The 17,098-nt window shown below is 47.4% G+C and overlaps 1 protein-coding gene across 1 annotated transcript in view; it reads left to right on the top strand.

The window, feature by feature from the left end:
- The window catches only part of STK38L (serine/threonine kinase 38 like), a 37,351-nt gene that overhangs the window by 19,259 nt on the left and 994 nt on the right, over window positions 1–17,098 (top strand). Inside the window, exons 8-12 of the mRNA XM_009896104.2 lie at window positions 774–835; window positions 5,595–5,712; window positions 6,503–6,626; window positions 10,960–11,055; window positions 14,253–14,344. Coding sequence (XP_009894406.2) covers window positions 774–835; window positions 5,595–5,712; window positions 6,503–6,626; window positions 10,960–11,055; window positions 14,253–14,344 — 492 coding nt within the window. The remainder of the gene's footprint in view (window positions 1–773; window positions 836–5,594; window positions 5,713–6,502; window positions 6,627–10,959; window positions 11,056–14,252; window positions 14,345–17,098) is intronic.

The raw sequence follows: 17,098 nt of genomic DNA on the forward strand, positions 1-17,098 counted from the left end.
CCCTGAAGAAAAGGACTTGGGGGTGCTGGTGGATGAGAAGCTCAATATGAGCCACCAGTGTGCACTTGCAGCCCTGAGAGCCAGCCAGATCCTGGGCTTCATCAAGAGAAGTGTGGCCAGCAGATCAAGGGACATGATTCTCCCCTTCTACACTGCTCTCATGAGTGGTGCATCCAGTTTTGGAGCCCCTATTATAAGAAGGATCTGGATGTGTTGGAACGTGCCCAGAGAAGGGACACAAGAATGATCAGAGGGCTGGAGCACCTCTCCTATGAAGACAGGCTGAGAGAGTTGGGATTGTTCAGTTTGGAGAAGAGAAGGCTCTAAGGAGACCTTGTAGGCCCCCGTTCAGATATTGGAAGGACACAATAAGAAAGCTGGAGCGGGACTCGTGGGGTGTCATGTAGTGATAAGACATGGGGGAATGGAGCCAAGCTAGAGGAGGGGAGGTTTAGATTAGACATTAGGAAGAAGCTCTTCACTGTGAGGGTAGTGAGACACTGGAACAGGATGCACAGAGAGCGAGTGGAAGCCTCATCCCTGGAAGTTTTTTAGGCCAGGGTGGATGTGGCTCTGGGCACCCTGATCTAGCAGGAGGATTGGAACTGGCTGGTCCTGGGGGTCCCTTCCAACCTTGACAGTTCTGTGGTTCTATGATTTCTTTCTAGACTAAAGCATTCTAAAGACACAAACCAGTTAGTCTTTGTGAACAGACTGTCGACCTTTTACTGTTAAAAATGCATTTATTACCTAATAAATATTTTGTACATTAGCATTTCAGAACATGAACTCCAAGAGAAAAGCAGAAACGTGGAAGAAAAACAGGCGACAGCTGGTGAGTTCATAAAACCTTCTTCTTTTTTAGTTTTTTGTGCTTCTGTTTGTGGAAAATGTGGAATAAAAACTCAACACTGCTGCTGCTGGTTTGTACAAACTATGAGGTCCTCATCCTTTACAGATGCCACTCCCTTCAGGTTTTCAAAATGGCTAATAACTGGAAAGAAGGGGGTCCAGTGATTCCAGTAGTAGGATAGCGTGAGATCAGGCTTTCTTTGTTTGCTTCCAGAGCTGTGGCTAGCAAGACCTTGCTCTTCTCCATGCCTTTGTTTCCCTTACAAGCATCTGGGCTAAGCTCAGGTGTCGTGGTTTGGGAGACCAATTCTCCCCCCACAGGCAAAAATAACGACTCGGACAAACGGATTGCAAAAAATGGTGGAGAGTTTCAATGGAGAAACAGGAAAACAACAATGAAAGTTTTACAGAGAGCCACAAGCACTGTGACAAAAGAGAGATCCCAGAACATACCCAAGAACATCCCATCCCCACCTGCAGGTACACCCAAAACCCCCAGGGCTCTTTCTCCTCCCCGCCCCCAGCCTTGGGCCTGGGCAGGCCCAAGGGAGGCAGCTCAGCCATTGTACCTAGGCAGCAGCGGGGGACAAAAAGAGGAAGTAAGGACCCCGCGTGGGTGTTTTATAGAGCAAAGGATTGTGGGTGAAATACCTGGTTTGCTGTGACCACCCAGTGGGCTGGACCCTTTTGGGACCTCCCAGGTGTGGTCTGTGCAGTGGCATCCGGGCCAGCACCCAGCCTAAACCACCACGTCAGGTTAGTCAGCAAACACTTAGCTAAGCTGTATCTTGAGTTTGCCTCCTAGGCTGACCTAGTATTGACAGTGTGTTTAAGCTCCTGGTGTTCAGATTTGATTTGATTTCATTCCTCCAGTTCAGTATCACAAGATGCATAGCCATTTGTTTCTTAGCTGTTTGGCTCTTTTTTCAGGGAACTGTGAGGAAAACTTGTTTGCCCTTCTGCTGTAGAGTTAGGTAGTGGTTGGACTTGGTGATCTTAAAGGTCTTTTCCAACCCAAGCCGTTCTGTGGGAGTGTCTGTTGGCCACGAAATATTAGAATTCTAGCCCTGTAGCAAAAAAAAAATTGCAATTCTCAAATTCTGGGACTTTTCACACTTTGTTTTAATGAGATTTGCTGCACTATTCCCATAAAGCTTTTGGGTTGTCCTTTCTTTCCTCATGAGACATAATGAGATTACATTGGAGTCAGGTTGCCTGGCAGGGGCTGTTTTGCACACCCTTACTCCTGCTTGGAGTTAGATCCCCACAACGAGTGCACCAGCAAAGACTGATATGGCAGAGCTATGTGGTGAAGCTAGGCCAAAGAATGAGACAGTTCATCAGTGTAGTAGGTTGAGAGACCAATTCTCCCACCACGGGCACAAGAAAAGCCTCAGACAAACGGATGGCAAAAAATGGTGGAAAGTTTAAATGGAAAAACAATGACAGTTTTACAGAGAACCACAAGCACTGTGACAAAAGAGAGAGATCCCAAAACATACCCAAGAACATCCCACCCTCAGCTGGGGGTACACCCAAAACCCCCAGGGCTTTCTCCCCCACCAACCCGGCCTTGTCCCTAGCCAGGCTCAAGAGAGGCAGCTCACCCCATTACCCAGGCAGCAGTGAGGGAAGAAAGAGGAAGAGAGGACCCCCTGCTGATGATAGGGGAGCAGGGCATTATGGGATGAAATACTTGGCTTCCTGTGCCCACCCACTGGACTGGATCCTTTTGGGACGTGCCTGAACCACCACACGCCACCCCGTATTCTATACCATAATCCCTGCACCCAAAACGTATCAAATGAGAACTCTTCTGATGATGTGTCTAGCAGAAGTCCATGTCTTTGTCTGGGCATCCTTCCACACAGTCTCTAATTCAGGCTCAAGTATTAGTCCATTCCAGTTCTTCCTCATCTGGTGGAACCTCCCAGGGACGCAGAGTCATTCTTCTGCAGTGTGAATTCTTCATGGACTCACTGGACATCCTGGTCACCTGGAAGAACCTCACAACTTCTCAGCCAAACCTGTATTTGCATCTACATTTCCTCAGGGGCTTTTTTCCACCCCAGGGGCAAGCCAGTCGGGACAGTCGGGCTCCACGACTGCTCTTTCTCCATCCCTCCAGGGAGCCACGCGTTGAGCCTCGCATAAACCTGCACAGGCCTATCCCAAGCCCAGCGCCGACCGCTTCCAGCCACCATCTGAGGCTATACAAATGCACATCGCAGGTACACCGCCCCCCACTGGGCGTTCACGTACCGAGGCATGACAGCATCCGGTTACACTGCCCTCCCCTGGAAGAGGGAGCAGCTGCACCATAACCCACTGAGAAGAGAGGAGGAGGAGCCAGGTGCTAGGTGCTATTTTCGGAGCATATCCAAAAACCAGGGAAGAGATCTACAGCAGCTGCTGCCACCTGAATACAGCATGGCATGGGCAGGACCGCCACCGCCACTCGGTACATGACACGGCACAGGCAGAGCCACTGCTGCCGCTCGGTACCTGGCAGGGCTCCCGCCATCTCTATCGCTGCAATGCAGAATCAAAGTCACCTCCACCCCTTAGGGCACTCAAACAGCTTTTCCAGCCAAAGCCATGAACGCGTTCCCAGAGCCTTTGAGAACAGCTTTCCAGCTGAAGTCTCCACTCACCTTCTCGGGTTTCGGGAGCGATCGCTCGTCCACTCGCCACGGGTGGCCCCCCCCGCAGCGACAACGGGCCTGACTCCGGTCTGCTTGCTGCTGGCCCTCCTCCTCTGCGCTCCCTGCCGCCTGCCGCTCCGCAGAGAGCAAGGGGGGAAAAGCAGGTCTCGCATTCTCAAGCTGCCCCGTGCCCATGGCCACCGCAAGAACCACCCCTCGCTGTTTACAAACAACAGGAGGGATTTCCGTGCCATCGGCCTCTCGCCAGGTGTCCCCCTGCAATCCACAAGAAGCTCACACAGTTGCCCCAGCAAGAAAACTTGGGCCAGATCTGACTTTAAACTCTCCATCTTTTGCAATCCAATCTGCAGTGTGCCACAACAACCCTAACTCCTGCCTGGCTACGCCATTAATGTGGTAGGTTGAGAGACCAAATCTCCCACCGCGGACAAAAGAAAAGCCTCAGACAAACAGACTGCAAAAATGGTGGAAAGTTTACATGGAAAAACAATGACAGTTCTACAGAGAACCACAAGCACTGTGACAAAAGAGAGAGATCCCAAAACATACCCCAAAGCATCCCACCCCCACCTGCGGGTACACCCCAAACCCCCAGGGCTCTTTCTCCCCCCCCAACCCGGCCTTGGGCCTAGCCAAGCCCAGGAGAGGCAGCTCACCCCATTACCCAGGCTGCGGTGAGGGAAGAAAGAGGAAGAAAGGACACCCTGCTGATGTTTTATAGGGCAGCAGGGCATTATGGGATGAAATACCTGGCTTCCTGTGACCACCCACTGGGCTGGACCCTTTTGGAATGTGCCTGAACCACCACAATCAGAGAGAAGAAAAAGTTCAAGTGACAAGTTGTCTCGGTACTGTTTGAAAAGCAGCCTTATTCTTGCCTTTCCACTTGGTCCAAAATGAAACATTTGTTTGTTAAAATGAAGTATTTTTGTTTCTAGTCAGGCAAATCACAGAATCAGAGAATGGCTTGGGTTGGAAGGGACATTAAAGATCATCTAGTTCCAACCCCCTGCCATGGGTAGGGACACCTCCTACAAGACCAGGTTGCTGAAGGCCCCATCCAGACTGCCCCTTAACACTGCAAGGGCTGGAGCCTACACAGCTCCCCTGGGCAACCTGTTCCAGTGCCTCACCACCCTCATGGAGTACAGGTTCTTCCTAATGTTTAATCTAAATCAATCGTCTTCCAGTTTGAAGCCATTACCACTCATCCCTACATGCCATGGTAAACAGACCCTCTCCATCTTTCCTCTAGGCCCCTTTTAAGTACTGGAAGGCTGCTCTAAGGCCTTCCTGGACCCTTCTTGTCTCCATATTGAACAACCCCCACTCTCTCAGCCTGTGTTCATAGGAGAGGTGCTCCAGCACTCTGATCATCTTCGTGGCCCTCTGCTGTCCCTGCTTTAACAGTTTCATGTCATTCCTTGTGTTGGGAGCTCCAGAGATCACAGTATCACAGTAACTAAGGTTGGAAGACACCCCAAGGATCATCAAGTCCAACCTGTTCCAACAGACCTCACAACTAGACCATGGCACCAAGTGCCACGTCCAATCTCCCCTTGAACACCTCCAGGGACGGCGACTCCACCACCTCCCTGGGCAGCACATTCCAATGACGAATGACTCGCTCAGTGAAGAACTTTTTCCTCACCTCGAGTCTAAACCTCCCCTGGCACAGCTTGAGACTGTGTCCCCTTGTTCTGGTGCTGGTTGCCTGGGAGAAGAGACCAACCCCCTCCTGTCTACAACCACTTTTCAGGTAGTTGATGAAGATGACTATCCCTCTAGCATAACAAAGCCATACTCAAAATACCAATCACCATTTCCATGCTGGCAAAACTGATGTTGCAATGGGGATATTCTGTGATTTTACCACATTTAGGAGGATGATTTCCATTTACTTTCAAGGTTCTCTGTGGTTTTTGTGTAAAGGGGAAAAAAAATGGTCTTGGGATTTTAGATAGTGTGAATTCTCAATTTAAGCATTCCCATCCATCCCAAAACCAAGATCCAATATGTGAATCCCCAGGAAAGGGCTTTGCAAAGTATAAAAATATTTCTTCTTCTTTTTTCCAGGCATATTCTACTGTTGGAACTCCAGACTATATTGCACCAGAAGTATTCATGCAGACTGGGTACAACAAGCTGTGTGACTGGTGGTCTTTGGGAGTGATTATGTATGAAATGCTAATAGGTATGTTAAAGACCTCAACTTAAGAAACATTTAAAGGCTTCAAAGATAACAGGGTCCAGTAGTTCACCAAGTCTGATCTCCCCTGCATAGTGGAAGTACCAGAATTTCATTCAGTTCTACTTGAAGAAAGCCTCAAATTCAGCTTCTAGAGAACTCTTAAAGCCCTCCCACCTTTCCAGGGAGACACTACAAGATAATATCTCAGCTGTTTCAGTAATTATTTCAGTTCATTATTAGATGGTTTTGAGACTCATTAATTGGAAGTAACAAAACAACCTTGAATGTTGCATTGCCATAGAGAAAACTTCTGGCTAGTACTAATTGTTGGCTTTGGGAGCCATCATAATAATAATAAACCAGGTTGGAAGAGACCTTCAAGATCATCGTGTCCAACCCATCAACCAATCCAACACCACCTAAACAACTAACCCATGGCACCAAGCACCCCATCAAGCCTCCTCCTGAACACTTCCAGTGATGGTGACTCCACCACCTCCCCAGGCAGCCCATTCCAATGGGCAATCACTCTCTCTGTGGAGAACTTCTTCCTAACCTCCAGCCTAAACCTCCCCTGGCACAGCCTGAGACTGTGTCCTCTTGTTCTGGTACTGGCTGCCTGGGAGAAGAGACCAACCTCTGCCTGTCTACAACCTCCCTTCAGGTAGTTGTAGAGAGCAATAAGGTCACCCCTGAGCCTCCTCTTCTCCAGGCTAAGCAACCCCAGCTCCCTCAGCCTCTCCTCGCAAAAGGAGAGGCACAGCTCACTTTGCTCTTCTATTTTTTTGTGCAGGGTATCCACCTTTCTGCTCAGAAACACCACAGGAGACTTACAGAAAAGTTATGAACTGGAAAGAAACATTGGTGTTTCCTCCAGAGGTGCCCATTTCAGAGAAAGCAAAGGATTTAATTCTAAGGTCAGTAATGAAAGCCCCCTTCTGACACTCATCCAGACAGTCATCTTCCAATAGGTTAACTTTCTGTTCTGCAGGAGGGAAGATTGAGGTTGAAAAGAAAGTTGTTTTCCTTTGTGTTGCCATTCTTGATTGGATGATTATTTGTTTTATTTTTTAAGTTATTTTTCCTTTTGCCATTTGTTTAGCATGAAGGAGGAAGCTGTCATGATCAGATTGTACCATCTGTCAGGAGAAAGGGAGAAGACTAGGGAAAAAAAAGCAAAAGCAGAAGAGGGGGAAAAGTGGTGAACACTTTTCTGTTTTCTTTGTTCTTGAAGGGAATTAGAAAATGGCTACTTGCCAGCATTTAATGCTCTGAACAGAAACCTTTGGATGGTTTGAATGTACTCAAAATGTCATTTCTCACAATGACAACTTCTAATCCATCCAGTTTTGCAGCGAAGTCTTTGCAACAAGCTTTGGTGTCGCTGTCAGGCAGAGAGGCTCTCACAGTATCACTAAGGTCAGAAGAGACCTCAAGGATCATCGAGTCCAACCTGTCACCACAGACCTCATGCCTAGACCATGGCACCAAGTGCCACATCCAATCCCCTCTTGAACACCTCCAGGGATGGTGACTCCACCACCTCCCTGGGCAGCACATCCCAATGATGAATGACTCGCTCAGTGAAGAACTTTCTCCTCACCTCGAGCTTAAACTTCCTGTGGTGCAGCTTGAGACTGTGTCCCCTTGCCCTGGGATTTTTGGAAGGACTTGTTGCTTTTGGATTTGGTTTTTATTTTGTCACCCCAAAATATGACAAGGTTACATAGATGATCTGTTACAGGCAAAAAACAAAAGGAACATTTTTCCTAGGCAGAGCAGAGAACTAGGCTTTATTCCAAGCAGTGTTTCAGTAGCATACAACAAACAGCTCTTAATCAGTTACTGCAATAGTAACAGTTCAAATTATTTAATTCTAGCTAATCCTCATTAATAACTTTGTCTAACAGTTTTATGCTATCTTCAGTGTCCATTTCTGTAGTGTGCTGCTTAACCTTTTCTTGTGTGTTGTCAGCATCCTGAGTTCTTTTCTGCAAAGAACACATTGATGCTGCTGAGTGAGGACTCCTTCCTCAGTCTTGCCTGTGTTTGGGGCATTTTTAGCTACTTCAGGCAGTTTCTTTGTTCATATGCAATGACTACTTGAAGTCATTAGCTTGTCTCCATTTATGAACTTTTTTGTTACAGTTTAGTAACAGAAACACTTTGCCCCTCACAGCTTAGACAGCTTAGGCAACATATATTTCATCTTAAAAGAAGTTGCAGATTAAGTTTCTTTATTTTAATGGAAACAAATCAAAGCAATAAAGATTAAGTTCAGAAAAAGCCTGAGCCTTGTCTTGGCTAAACATTGTTACAAGGTTTGAGGTCTATTAGTACTCAGCATCAACCAACTGTCTGGGCTGCAGTAGGAATATAAACAGGTTTGGTGTGGTTTGGTTTGTTGTTTGGGTTTTTTTCCCCCCTAAGTGACAGTCACCTACAAGTAAAAGATCACTCCAAGCTGTAACTGGAGACAGTTTATAGCCTAACTTGCTGTATTACTGAATTTCCTGCTGAAGTGTCCCTACCCTCCCCCCATTTTTTTTTTTAATATCAGTGTGTTGATATAAAATAGAATAGAATAGAATAGACCAGACCAGGTTGGAAGAGACCTTCAAGATCATCGTGTCCAACCCATCAACCAATCCAACACCACCTAAACAACTAACCCATGGCACCAAGCACCCCATCAAGTCTCCTCCTGAACACCTCCAATGATGGTGACTCCACCACCTCCCCAGGCAGCCCATTCCAATGGGCAATCACTCTCTCTGTGGAGAACTTCTTCCTAACCTCCAGCCTAAACCTCCCCTGGCACAGCCTGAGACTGTGTCCTCTTGTTCTGGTGCTGGTTGCCTGGGAGAAGAGACCAACCTCTGCCTGTCTACAACCTCTCTTCAGGGAGTTGTGGAGAGCAATAAGGTCACCCCTGAGTCTCCTCTTCTCCAGGCTAAGCAACCCCAGCTCCCTCAGCCTCTCCTCATAGGGCTGTGTTCCAAGCCCCTCACCAACTTTGTTGCTCTTCTCTGGACACGCTCCAGCAAGTCAACCTCCTTCCTAAACTGAGGGGCCCAGAACTAGACACAGGACTCGAGGTGTGGCCTAACCAGTGCAGTGTACAGGGGCAGAATGACCTCCCTGCTCCTGCTGGCCACACTGTTCCTGATGCAGGCCAGGATGCCATTGGCCCTCTTGGCTGCCTGGGCACACTGCAGGCTCATGTTCAGCCTACCATCGACCAGCACCCCCAGGTCCCTCTGTACCTGGCTGCTCTCAGCCACTCTGACCCCAGCCTGTAGCACTGCATGGGGTTGCTGTGGCCAATGTGCAGAACCCAGCACTTGGATGTGTTCAGTCTCATGCTGTTGGATTCTTCCCACCTGAAAACTGCCTGGCAAATCTGAATGATGTGATTGTGTGGAGAGATTGAGTTCAGGATAACTAAATTGACAACCAGAGATTGTGTTCACCTAGGCAGACAGGATTTCATTTAACAAAGGCCAGGTGCCTTTTAGAGCAACAGCCCACGTTCCCCTGCTACCAAGTACCACCCCTCAGATGATTCCACATCTGGAAGGACCAAGCTTTTTGTTTGACTTGGGCATATTTTTTGTCCTGTTTTGTAAACCTTCCTCTTTGTGTCACTGTTGACACATTTTGCTACCCTCAAAGAGACTGCAAGGACAGTGTAAAAAAATACAATGCAGTTATAGCTTTGCTAGCTAGGATCTAGTGAACTCCTAGGCCAAGTATCACTGTATTCACCAGGCTCCTTGATAGGATGCTTCAGCAGTTTTTCTAGCCAGGCCCAGACTGGCATCAGTCCAGGGGAGAAGGGAATTGCCCAGAATAAATGCTTGACTTGCTGTCAGAATAAATCCTTAACTGGCTTTCACTTCCCTGTTTTGATCATGTAGGATTTTATAGTTTTCCTTCTTGGTGTTTTTCCTCCAGGCTACTTCAGCATGTAAGTCCCCATGTCAACAATCCTATCACTGTCTCTCAGACTTACCTTTTTCTTCCACTCCACAGATTTTTTTTAGAGCTGTTTCTCATAAATTGGTAATTTCTTCTGGAGTCTGACCCAAGGTTATGCAGCTGGGTTTTATCAGAAGCAGGCCTTGGGTCTTGGTACCACCGTCACCTGGACCCCTAAGGAGAGGGAAGAGTAGAGTGATAGGCAGAACAGGCATGTTTTGAATGTCTGGCTCATTGTAGTTCCAAACTGCTACACTTGTGAGCAGTCCTGTTTGACTGAGTGTATCTGTTCCTATCAGCTCAACTTTGAAACATGGATTTTAGATAATGGTGAACAGGTAGAGGGATGTTCAGTGTTAAGGATTTAAGCTTCCCTTCCAAACTAATCTTACAGGGCTAGAACTTGCAGCAGCTTTTCACAAATGTGGTGAATTGAGAGAAGGCCTAGCTCTCCCTCCCCCACAGAGAAAGAAACCACAGCCAACTCAGTTGGAGAAGCAAAGCTATATTTATAAGCATATATGGAATGCAGGTTATATATAACACAATATATACAGTATTTACAATATATACAGAAATATACAGCAAAGGAAAATAACACAACAAAATTCCCTCCTCCAGACAGAGGAGCATTTCCCCCCCTGTACCCTCCTCTCTCCCCCTACCTCCCTTTTTCCCCAAAAAGGGGTTAGAGAGAGAAAGAAAGGCAGTTATTAAGGAAGAGAGTTCTTATTAGGCTTCAAAGCACATGCAGGGATTAGTTTTGCTTATCTCAAGGTCATTCTGGCTAGTTTGCTGAGAAGCAGACAGGCTGGAAAGGCAGAACAGGCTGGAACTGAGAAAAATTCCCACTGCACTAAAACTTAAAGCTGCATTCTGCCAATCTACCAATGAAATTCATTTAGAATATCTGAGTGTTTTCATTCTACACCAAAGCATTCAGCCAGAGTGTCCCAGCACTGTCCCATTCTTAAGGGCACAGCCTCAAATGGTCACAACAAACCTTGAAGACAGGGCTTCAGCAGTTGGAGCAAAGTGTAAGTTACTGTCATCATAGCTGCTTTGGTTTGGGACTCTTGATCACATTCTGCTTCTACTCTCTCTCTTCTCTCCTAGATGCAACAGGCTGCTTTTATGTCATGCCAAGTGATGGAACAATTTGAAAGGACTTGCTCAGATTCCCACAGCAGCTCTATTTGCTGTTGCTTCTGTCTGCATTTATTGTAACACTTCCTTTGCTCTCCCCCCACCCCCCTCTCGCTTTTTCAGGTTTTGTATCGACTCGGAGAATAGAATTGGTAGTAATGGAGTAGAGGAAATAAAGAGTCATCCCTTTTTTGAAGGAGTAGACTGGGGGCATATCAGGTGTGTATATATATACATATGCATACTTCATAGAGAGAATAAAAGCCACTAAAGCAAGAATTTCATGCACTCTGATGTCAAGGATAATTATTTCAATGTATCTTTGATGTTGAAAGGCAGCTCCTGGCAGTAGGTGGATGACAGAAGATTCTTAGGCTTCACTGACATTCATCGATCTGTTTAACTCTCTTGAGATGCCTCTGATGGCCCCAGAGTGCCCAAGAAAGAAAGAAGCTGTGGTCAAGTGATCATGTTATTCCTGATCTATGCTCTGATCTCAGCAGAGACCACCTCTTCCCATAGTAATGGGCTCTGCAGCTATTGCTTTCATTGACTTTTTTGTAATGGGAGCACAAGAAAAGCAAACACTGTTCCAAAAAATGCAGGGGAAGTAGATGAATGAAGAGAGACAGCAAGTAGGAGAACACAGGGGTATGACTTTATTGCATGCTGCAGATACTACACCCATGTTTGCAGAGTGCTGGGCAGAGGTACTGACTTGCCTCAGTTGCAGCCTCTGTGGCCAAATCCTTCTGGGCCAGGCCTGAGTAAAGGGCCTGGCTGAGGCAGCCAAACCAGCTCCAGCCTGAGCTTGTGCCTGCAGATGCTGAGCTACCTTTCACAGAATTATTAAGACTGGAAAAGACCTCTGAGATCATCAAGTCCAGCTTATGACCTGACACTGTGACATCAGCTAAACCATGCCACATCCAATCTTTTCCTAAAGACCTCCAGTGATGGCAACTCCACCACCACCCTGGGCCGTCCATTCCAGTGCCTAATCAGCTGTTGCAGGGACCCACAGTGGTAACACCTTTAGAGCAGACTTTGAGTTGAGATGATGGCTGCTGTTCAGCCTCTTTTTAAGGTAGGCTGCTGTTTCAGTGGTTCTGTAGTTCTCTACATGAAAATCCATCCTGTGGGCATCTGATTGTCTAGCTCTTAATTTCCTCCAGTGCAGAAAATCTGCTTTAACTTACCTTTCAGTGTGGGAGGCATTAATAAGCCCCGAGAGCAGTAACAGATCTGTTCATGCCACATTTGGCAACCTGGCAAAATGGTTTCCCTCTTCCACCCCTAAGTGGATTTAATTGTAATAATGACACTTGTAACAAATTACACAAGTGTAAATGAATGACTTTCCCACAGTGCCATATTCCAGTTTGAAGGCTTTTGTGGGAGAAATTACTTAAGCCACTTTGAATGCCACCTTAACATTTCTTAAAGGGCTGCCTAATTGTTGAGCTGCAGGGGTCACAACCCCAGACAATGCACTGGGCTTGGAGAAGAGTGGCTGGGAAGCTGCCCAGCAGAGCAAGACCTGGGGGTGTTGGTTGGCAGCTGTTTGGATATGAGCCAGCACTGTGTTCAGGCGTCCAAGAGAGCCAATGATGTCCTGACTTGTATCAGAGTGTAACAAGCAGGACTGAGTACAGTCCGTGGATACACTGGTGAGGCCACACCTTGAGTACTGGCTCCAGTTTTGCAGCTTTCACTACAGGAAAGAAATTGAGGTTAATACATAGAATAGACCAGGCTGGAAGAGACCTTCAAGATCATTGCCTACAACCCATCAACCAATCCAACACCACCTAAACAACTAACCCATGGCACCAAGCACCCCATCAAGTCTCCTCCTGAACACCTCCAGTGATGGTGACTCCACCATCTCCCCGGGCAGCCCATTCCAATGGGCAATCACTCTCTCTGTGGAGAACTTCTTCCTAACCTCCAGCCTAAACCTCCCCTGGCACAGCCTGAGACTGTGTCCTCTTGTTCTGGTGCTGGCTGCCCAGGAGAAGAGACCAACCTCTGCCTGTCTACAACCTCCCTTCAGGTAGTTGCAGAGAGCAATAATGTCACCCCTGAGTCTCCTCTTCTCCAGGCTAAGCAACCCCAGCTCCCTCAGCCTCTCCTCACAGGGCTGTGTTCCAAACCCCTCACCAACTTTGTTGCTCTTCTCTGGACTCATTCCAGCAAGTCAACCTCCTTCCTAAACTGAGGGGCCCAGAACTGGACACAGCACTCAAGGTGTGGCCTAACCAGTGCAGTGTACAGGGGCAGAATGACCTCCCTGCTCCTGCTGGCCACACTGCTCCTGATGCAGGCCAGGATGCCATTGGCCCTCTTGGCTGCCTGGGCACACTGCAGGCTCATGTTCAGCTTACCATTGACCAGCACCCCCAGGTCCCTCTCTACCTGGCCGCTCTGTGGCCACTCTGACCCCAGCCTGTAGCTCTGCATGGGGAGCAGGTCCAGAGAAGAGTGATTAAGCTGGCAAAAGGTCTGAAGAACAGGTCTGGCGAGGAGCAGCTGAGGGAGCTGGTGTTTAGTCTGGAGAAAAGAAGGCCAAGGGGAGACCTTCTCATTCTCCACAACTACATCACAGAAGGTTGGTGTGAGGTGGGTCATGGTCTATTCTTCCTAGTAACAAGTTATAGGATGAGATGAAATGGCCTCAAGTTGCACAACAGAAGGTTTAGATTGGATATTAGAAGAAGCTTCTTCACAGAAAAGGTTCTCAAACCCTGGAACAGGCTCCCCAGGAAGGTGGTTGAATCCCCACCCCTGGAGATGTGGTGCTAAGGGACACGGTTTAGCTTGATAGTTTGGTAACGGTTGGACTCAATAATCTTAAAGGTCTTTTCCAACTGAAAGAATTCTGTGATTCTATTTTATGGTTCTACAGCAGAGCCATGTCAAAGCCAACCAGTTTGGGATGAGAGAGACTGGTGAGCAAGTGTCAGAAAAAGGAGCTACAGTTGAAAGGTATTTGGCTGAGGTCCAGGCTGCTGAGCACTGGAATGGTAAAGCAATACCTCTGATGGCTCTAGATGCAAGTAGAATCCTGCTCAGCAGGGTAGGCTGGGTTTATGAAGCAAGGCAACCACAGTGGTTTTCAGTGACAACCATGATCACAGTGATACCTCCATGGCAGGTAAGTGTGGGTTGCTGTTTCAGTTAATGGGGAAATTGTTTGCCCCAAGTTTCCCAAGATACTGATGCTAGATAGGAAACCAGTAACTCTCCCAATGATGTCAACAAACCAGGCAAGTCAGATGCATCTCTGATGGACTCAGTGGAACTTCTGTGCTTCAAAGGGGTGTTTTAACTGTAAAAAGCTGAGTTAAGCAAAACTGGAACTTAATGTCACTCTTGCTAGTTTTCACTGTTCTGGCATTTGTTTCCCTTTGCAGAGAAAGACCAGCTGCCATTCCTATCGAAATCAAAAGTATTGATGATACTTCAAACTTCGATGAATTTCCTGAATCAGATATTTTACAGCCAGGTGAGACTGTGTGGCAGTTTGGGGTGGGTGCCTCCTGCTGCTGCCACACGGGGTGCACCTCTGGTGCCCCAGGTGTGCAGCCCAGTGGGTGGACACAGGAAGCTCTGTATTTCATACCCATAATGTCCTGCTCCCTATAAATCCCTCTGCAAGGTCTCACACTTCCTCTTTCTTCCCTCGCCATTCCTGTGGGAGATGCTCCCTATCTGGTAATGGAAGGGGAGGTATCTCAAGGCCTCTTGGGCCTGGCTAGGCCTAATGCCAGGATGAGAGGGGGAAAGGGCAATCTCAGATCTGACCAGCTGAGATTAGCCTAACAGTGGAGAAGAGGGGAAGAAAGAGCCCTGGGGGTTTTGGGTATACCCTCAGGTAGGGAGAAGGGAAATGCTGGGAGGCTTCTGGGTATGCTATAAGGGACTCTGTATGCTTTGGGATCCTTTTGGTCACTGTGCTTATAGTTCTCTGTAGAACACTCACTGCTTGTCCAGTTAAACTTCCCAGCACTTCTGCAATCCATTTGTCTGAGTCTCATTTCTTTTCCTGCCCCAGTGGGAGGCAAGAGAGGATCTGCCTCAAACTGGGACAGACTGCCACTGAAATTTGGAATTTACAATTGGTGACATGTCACAGTACTCCACAGATGCTGCTTCTTGTTGTTCAGTTACATTTTTCTGATACCATAACCAGGGTAACACACAAACTTGATCCAGAGACTGACTTTCAGAGTCATAGAATCATTTTGGTCAGAAAAGACCTTTAAGGTCATCAGGTCCAACTGTTCTCTAACTCTGGTGCTAATACCAATGTAAGCCTATAGTGTCTTATAGATGCTATATCCTTGTAGTGGTTTGAGCCTGAGCTGGGAGTTAAAAGCCCAGATGGGGGAAAGGCTGAGAATCTCTCCCCCACTCCTCCCTCCTCCTCCCAAACAGAGAGGGGAAAAAAAACAGTAAGGAGCAAATCCACTAAACGATAATCTGGAGTCGGCTTGGAAGTAGAGAGGTGAAGAATTTTCTTTAAACAATATATATATATAACAATAACAGGAAAGGTTCACAAGGGCAAGGAACAAGGATGGATGGGAGGGGGACAAGAAAGAGTAATACAAAACCAGTCTCTCTCTGAGGAGGTGCAGAGGCAGCAGGGAGAAGGATCAGGTCCGGCCACATGGCTGAGGAGCAGGAGGGCAGCTGCAGCAGCTCTCACCCAGCAGAGGCAGGAGCCAAAAGGAAGGCCAACAGCTACGATGTCCTGCTTTTGATACCCTAGCTGGGCAGGGAGGGGGGAGTGGAGCAGACTCAGCTTCCTAGGGGAAAATGCCCTGAAGGGAGGGCAAAGTGCCCTCAAGCCCTCCCCCCTGCTTTGGTTTTTTTGTTTTCAGACAAGGGCGTTAACCCACCACAATCCTTAAAACTTAGGAGGGGGAGAAAAACTGTTAAAATCTTGGTGCTTTAGGAAAAAATAAATAAGTCTACTTTTAAGAAAGGTTTGGCTATATAGGGATGCCAGAAAACAGCACATTTCTTCTAACTAAATTCTAGTTGAACTCGCACTGATTTGCTTTGGGTACTTAAGAGTGCTTTGTTTCTTGCCAAGCGTAGATGTTCACACGTTGGTGGGCAGGAAGTTTTGGAGTGGTGATTGTTTCACATGGTGATTTATGAACTTCAGTGGTTCTGCAAGTATTTAAGGTTCACACCTGGAGTATTGTGTTCAGTTCTGGACCCCTCACTACACAGGAAGGACACTGAGCTTCTATAGTGTGTCCAGAGAAGGGCAACGAGGCTGGAGAGGACCCCTGAGGAGCCTCTGAGGGAGATGGGGTTGTTCAGTCTGGAGAAGAGGAGGCTGAAGGGAGACCTCATTGCTCTCTACAAGTACCTGAAGGGAGGTTGAAGCGAGGAGGGGGCAGCCTCTTCTCCTTGGTGGCAAGCGACCTGAGTAGAGGAAGTGGTTTCAGGCTGCACCAGGGCAGGGTTAGGCTGGATGCTAGGAAATACTTCTCCACAGAGAGGGTTCTCAGACATTGGAATGGTCTTTCCAGGGCAGTGGTGCAGTCACTGTCCCTGGAGGTGTGGACCTGGGGCTTAGGGACATGGTTTAGTGTTGACCCTTCAGTGCTGGGTTGAAGGTTGGACTGGATGATCTGAGGTCTCTTTCAACCAGATATTTTCTGTGATTCTGTTGTGGTTTAAATTTTTATTGGCAAGTAGCAGGAAATTGTAATACCTTCCAAAGGCTTGATTCTCTGACATGGCAATTTCTCTGAGCCCACACTGGTTTCAATTGATTATTAATGGCTTAAAGACAGGGGCACCATCCCTGGAAGTGTTTAAGCCCAGGCTGGACGAGGCTCTGGCCAGCCTGATCTAGTGTGGGGTGTCCCTGCCCATGGCAGGGGGGCTGGAACTAGATGATCCTTGTGGTCCCTTCCAACCCTGACTATGATACCCTATACTATGATACCCTATACTATGATACATATGTTCAAATGATGAGTTGATACATCTAGATGTGCTAACACCCATAGAAATATCAAGATGCTGGGTTTGGCCATTGTTTGGGTTTTATTTTTTCCTGCAATGGCTTTTATTTAATGGCAAGGAAATGTTGTCCCTTTAATGCAAGAGTAGTCAGTCTCCAGTGCCGAAGGTAAGCCGTTTAAGTCCACATTTAGATTATGCCACCTACGTTTGTATTGCTTTTAGCATTTCAGGCTTGCTGGAAATGTTACTGTGTCTCTACATGCCTAAA

This window comes from Dryobates pubescens, chromosome 27, assembly GCF_014839835.1.
Source record: "Dryobates pubescens isolate bDryPub1 chromosome 27, bDryPub1.pri, whole genome shotgun sequence".
Lineage (NCBI taxonomy): Eukaryota > Metazoa > Chordata > Aves > Piciformes > Picidae > Dryobates > Dryobates pubescens.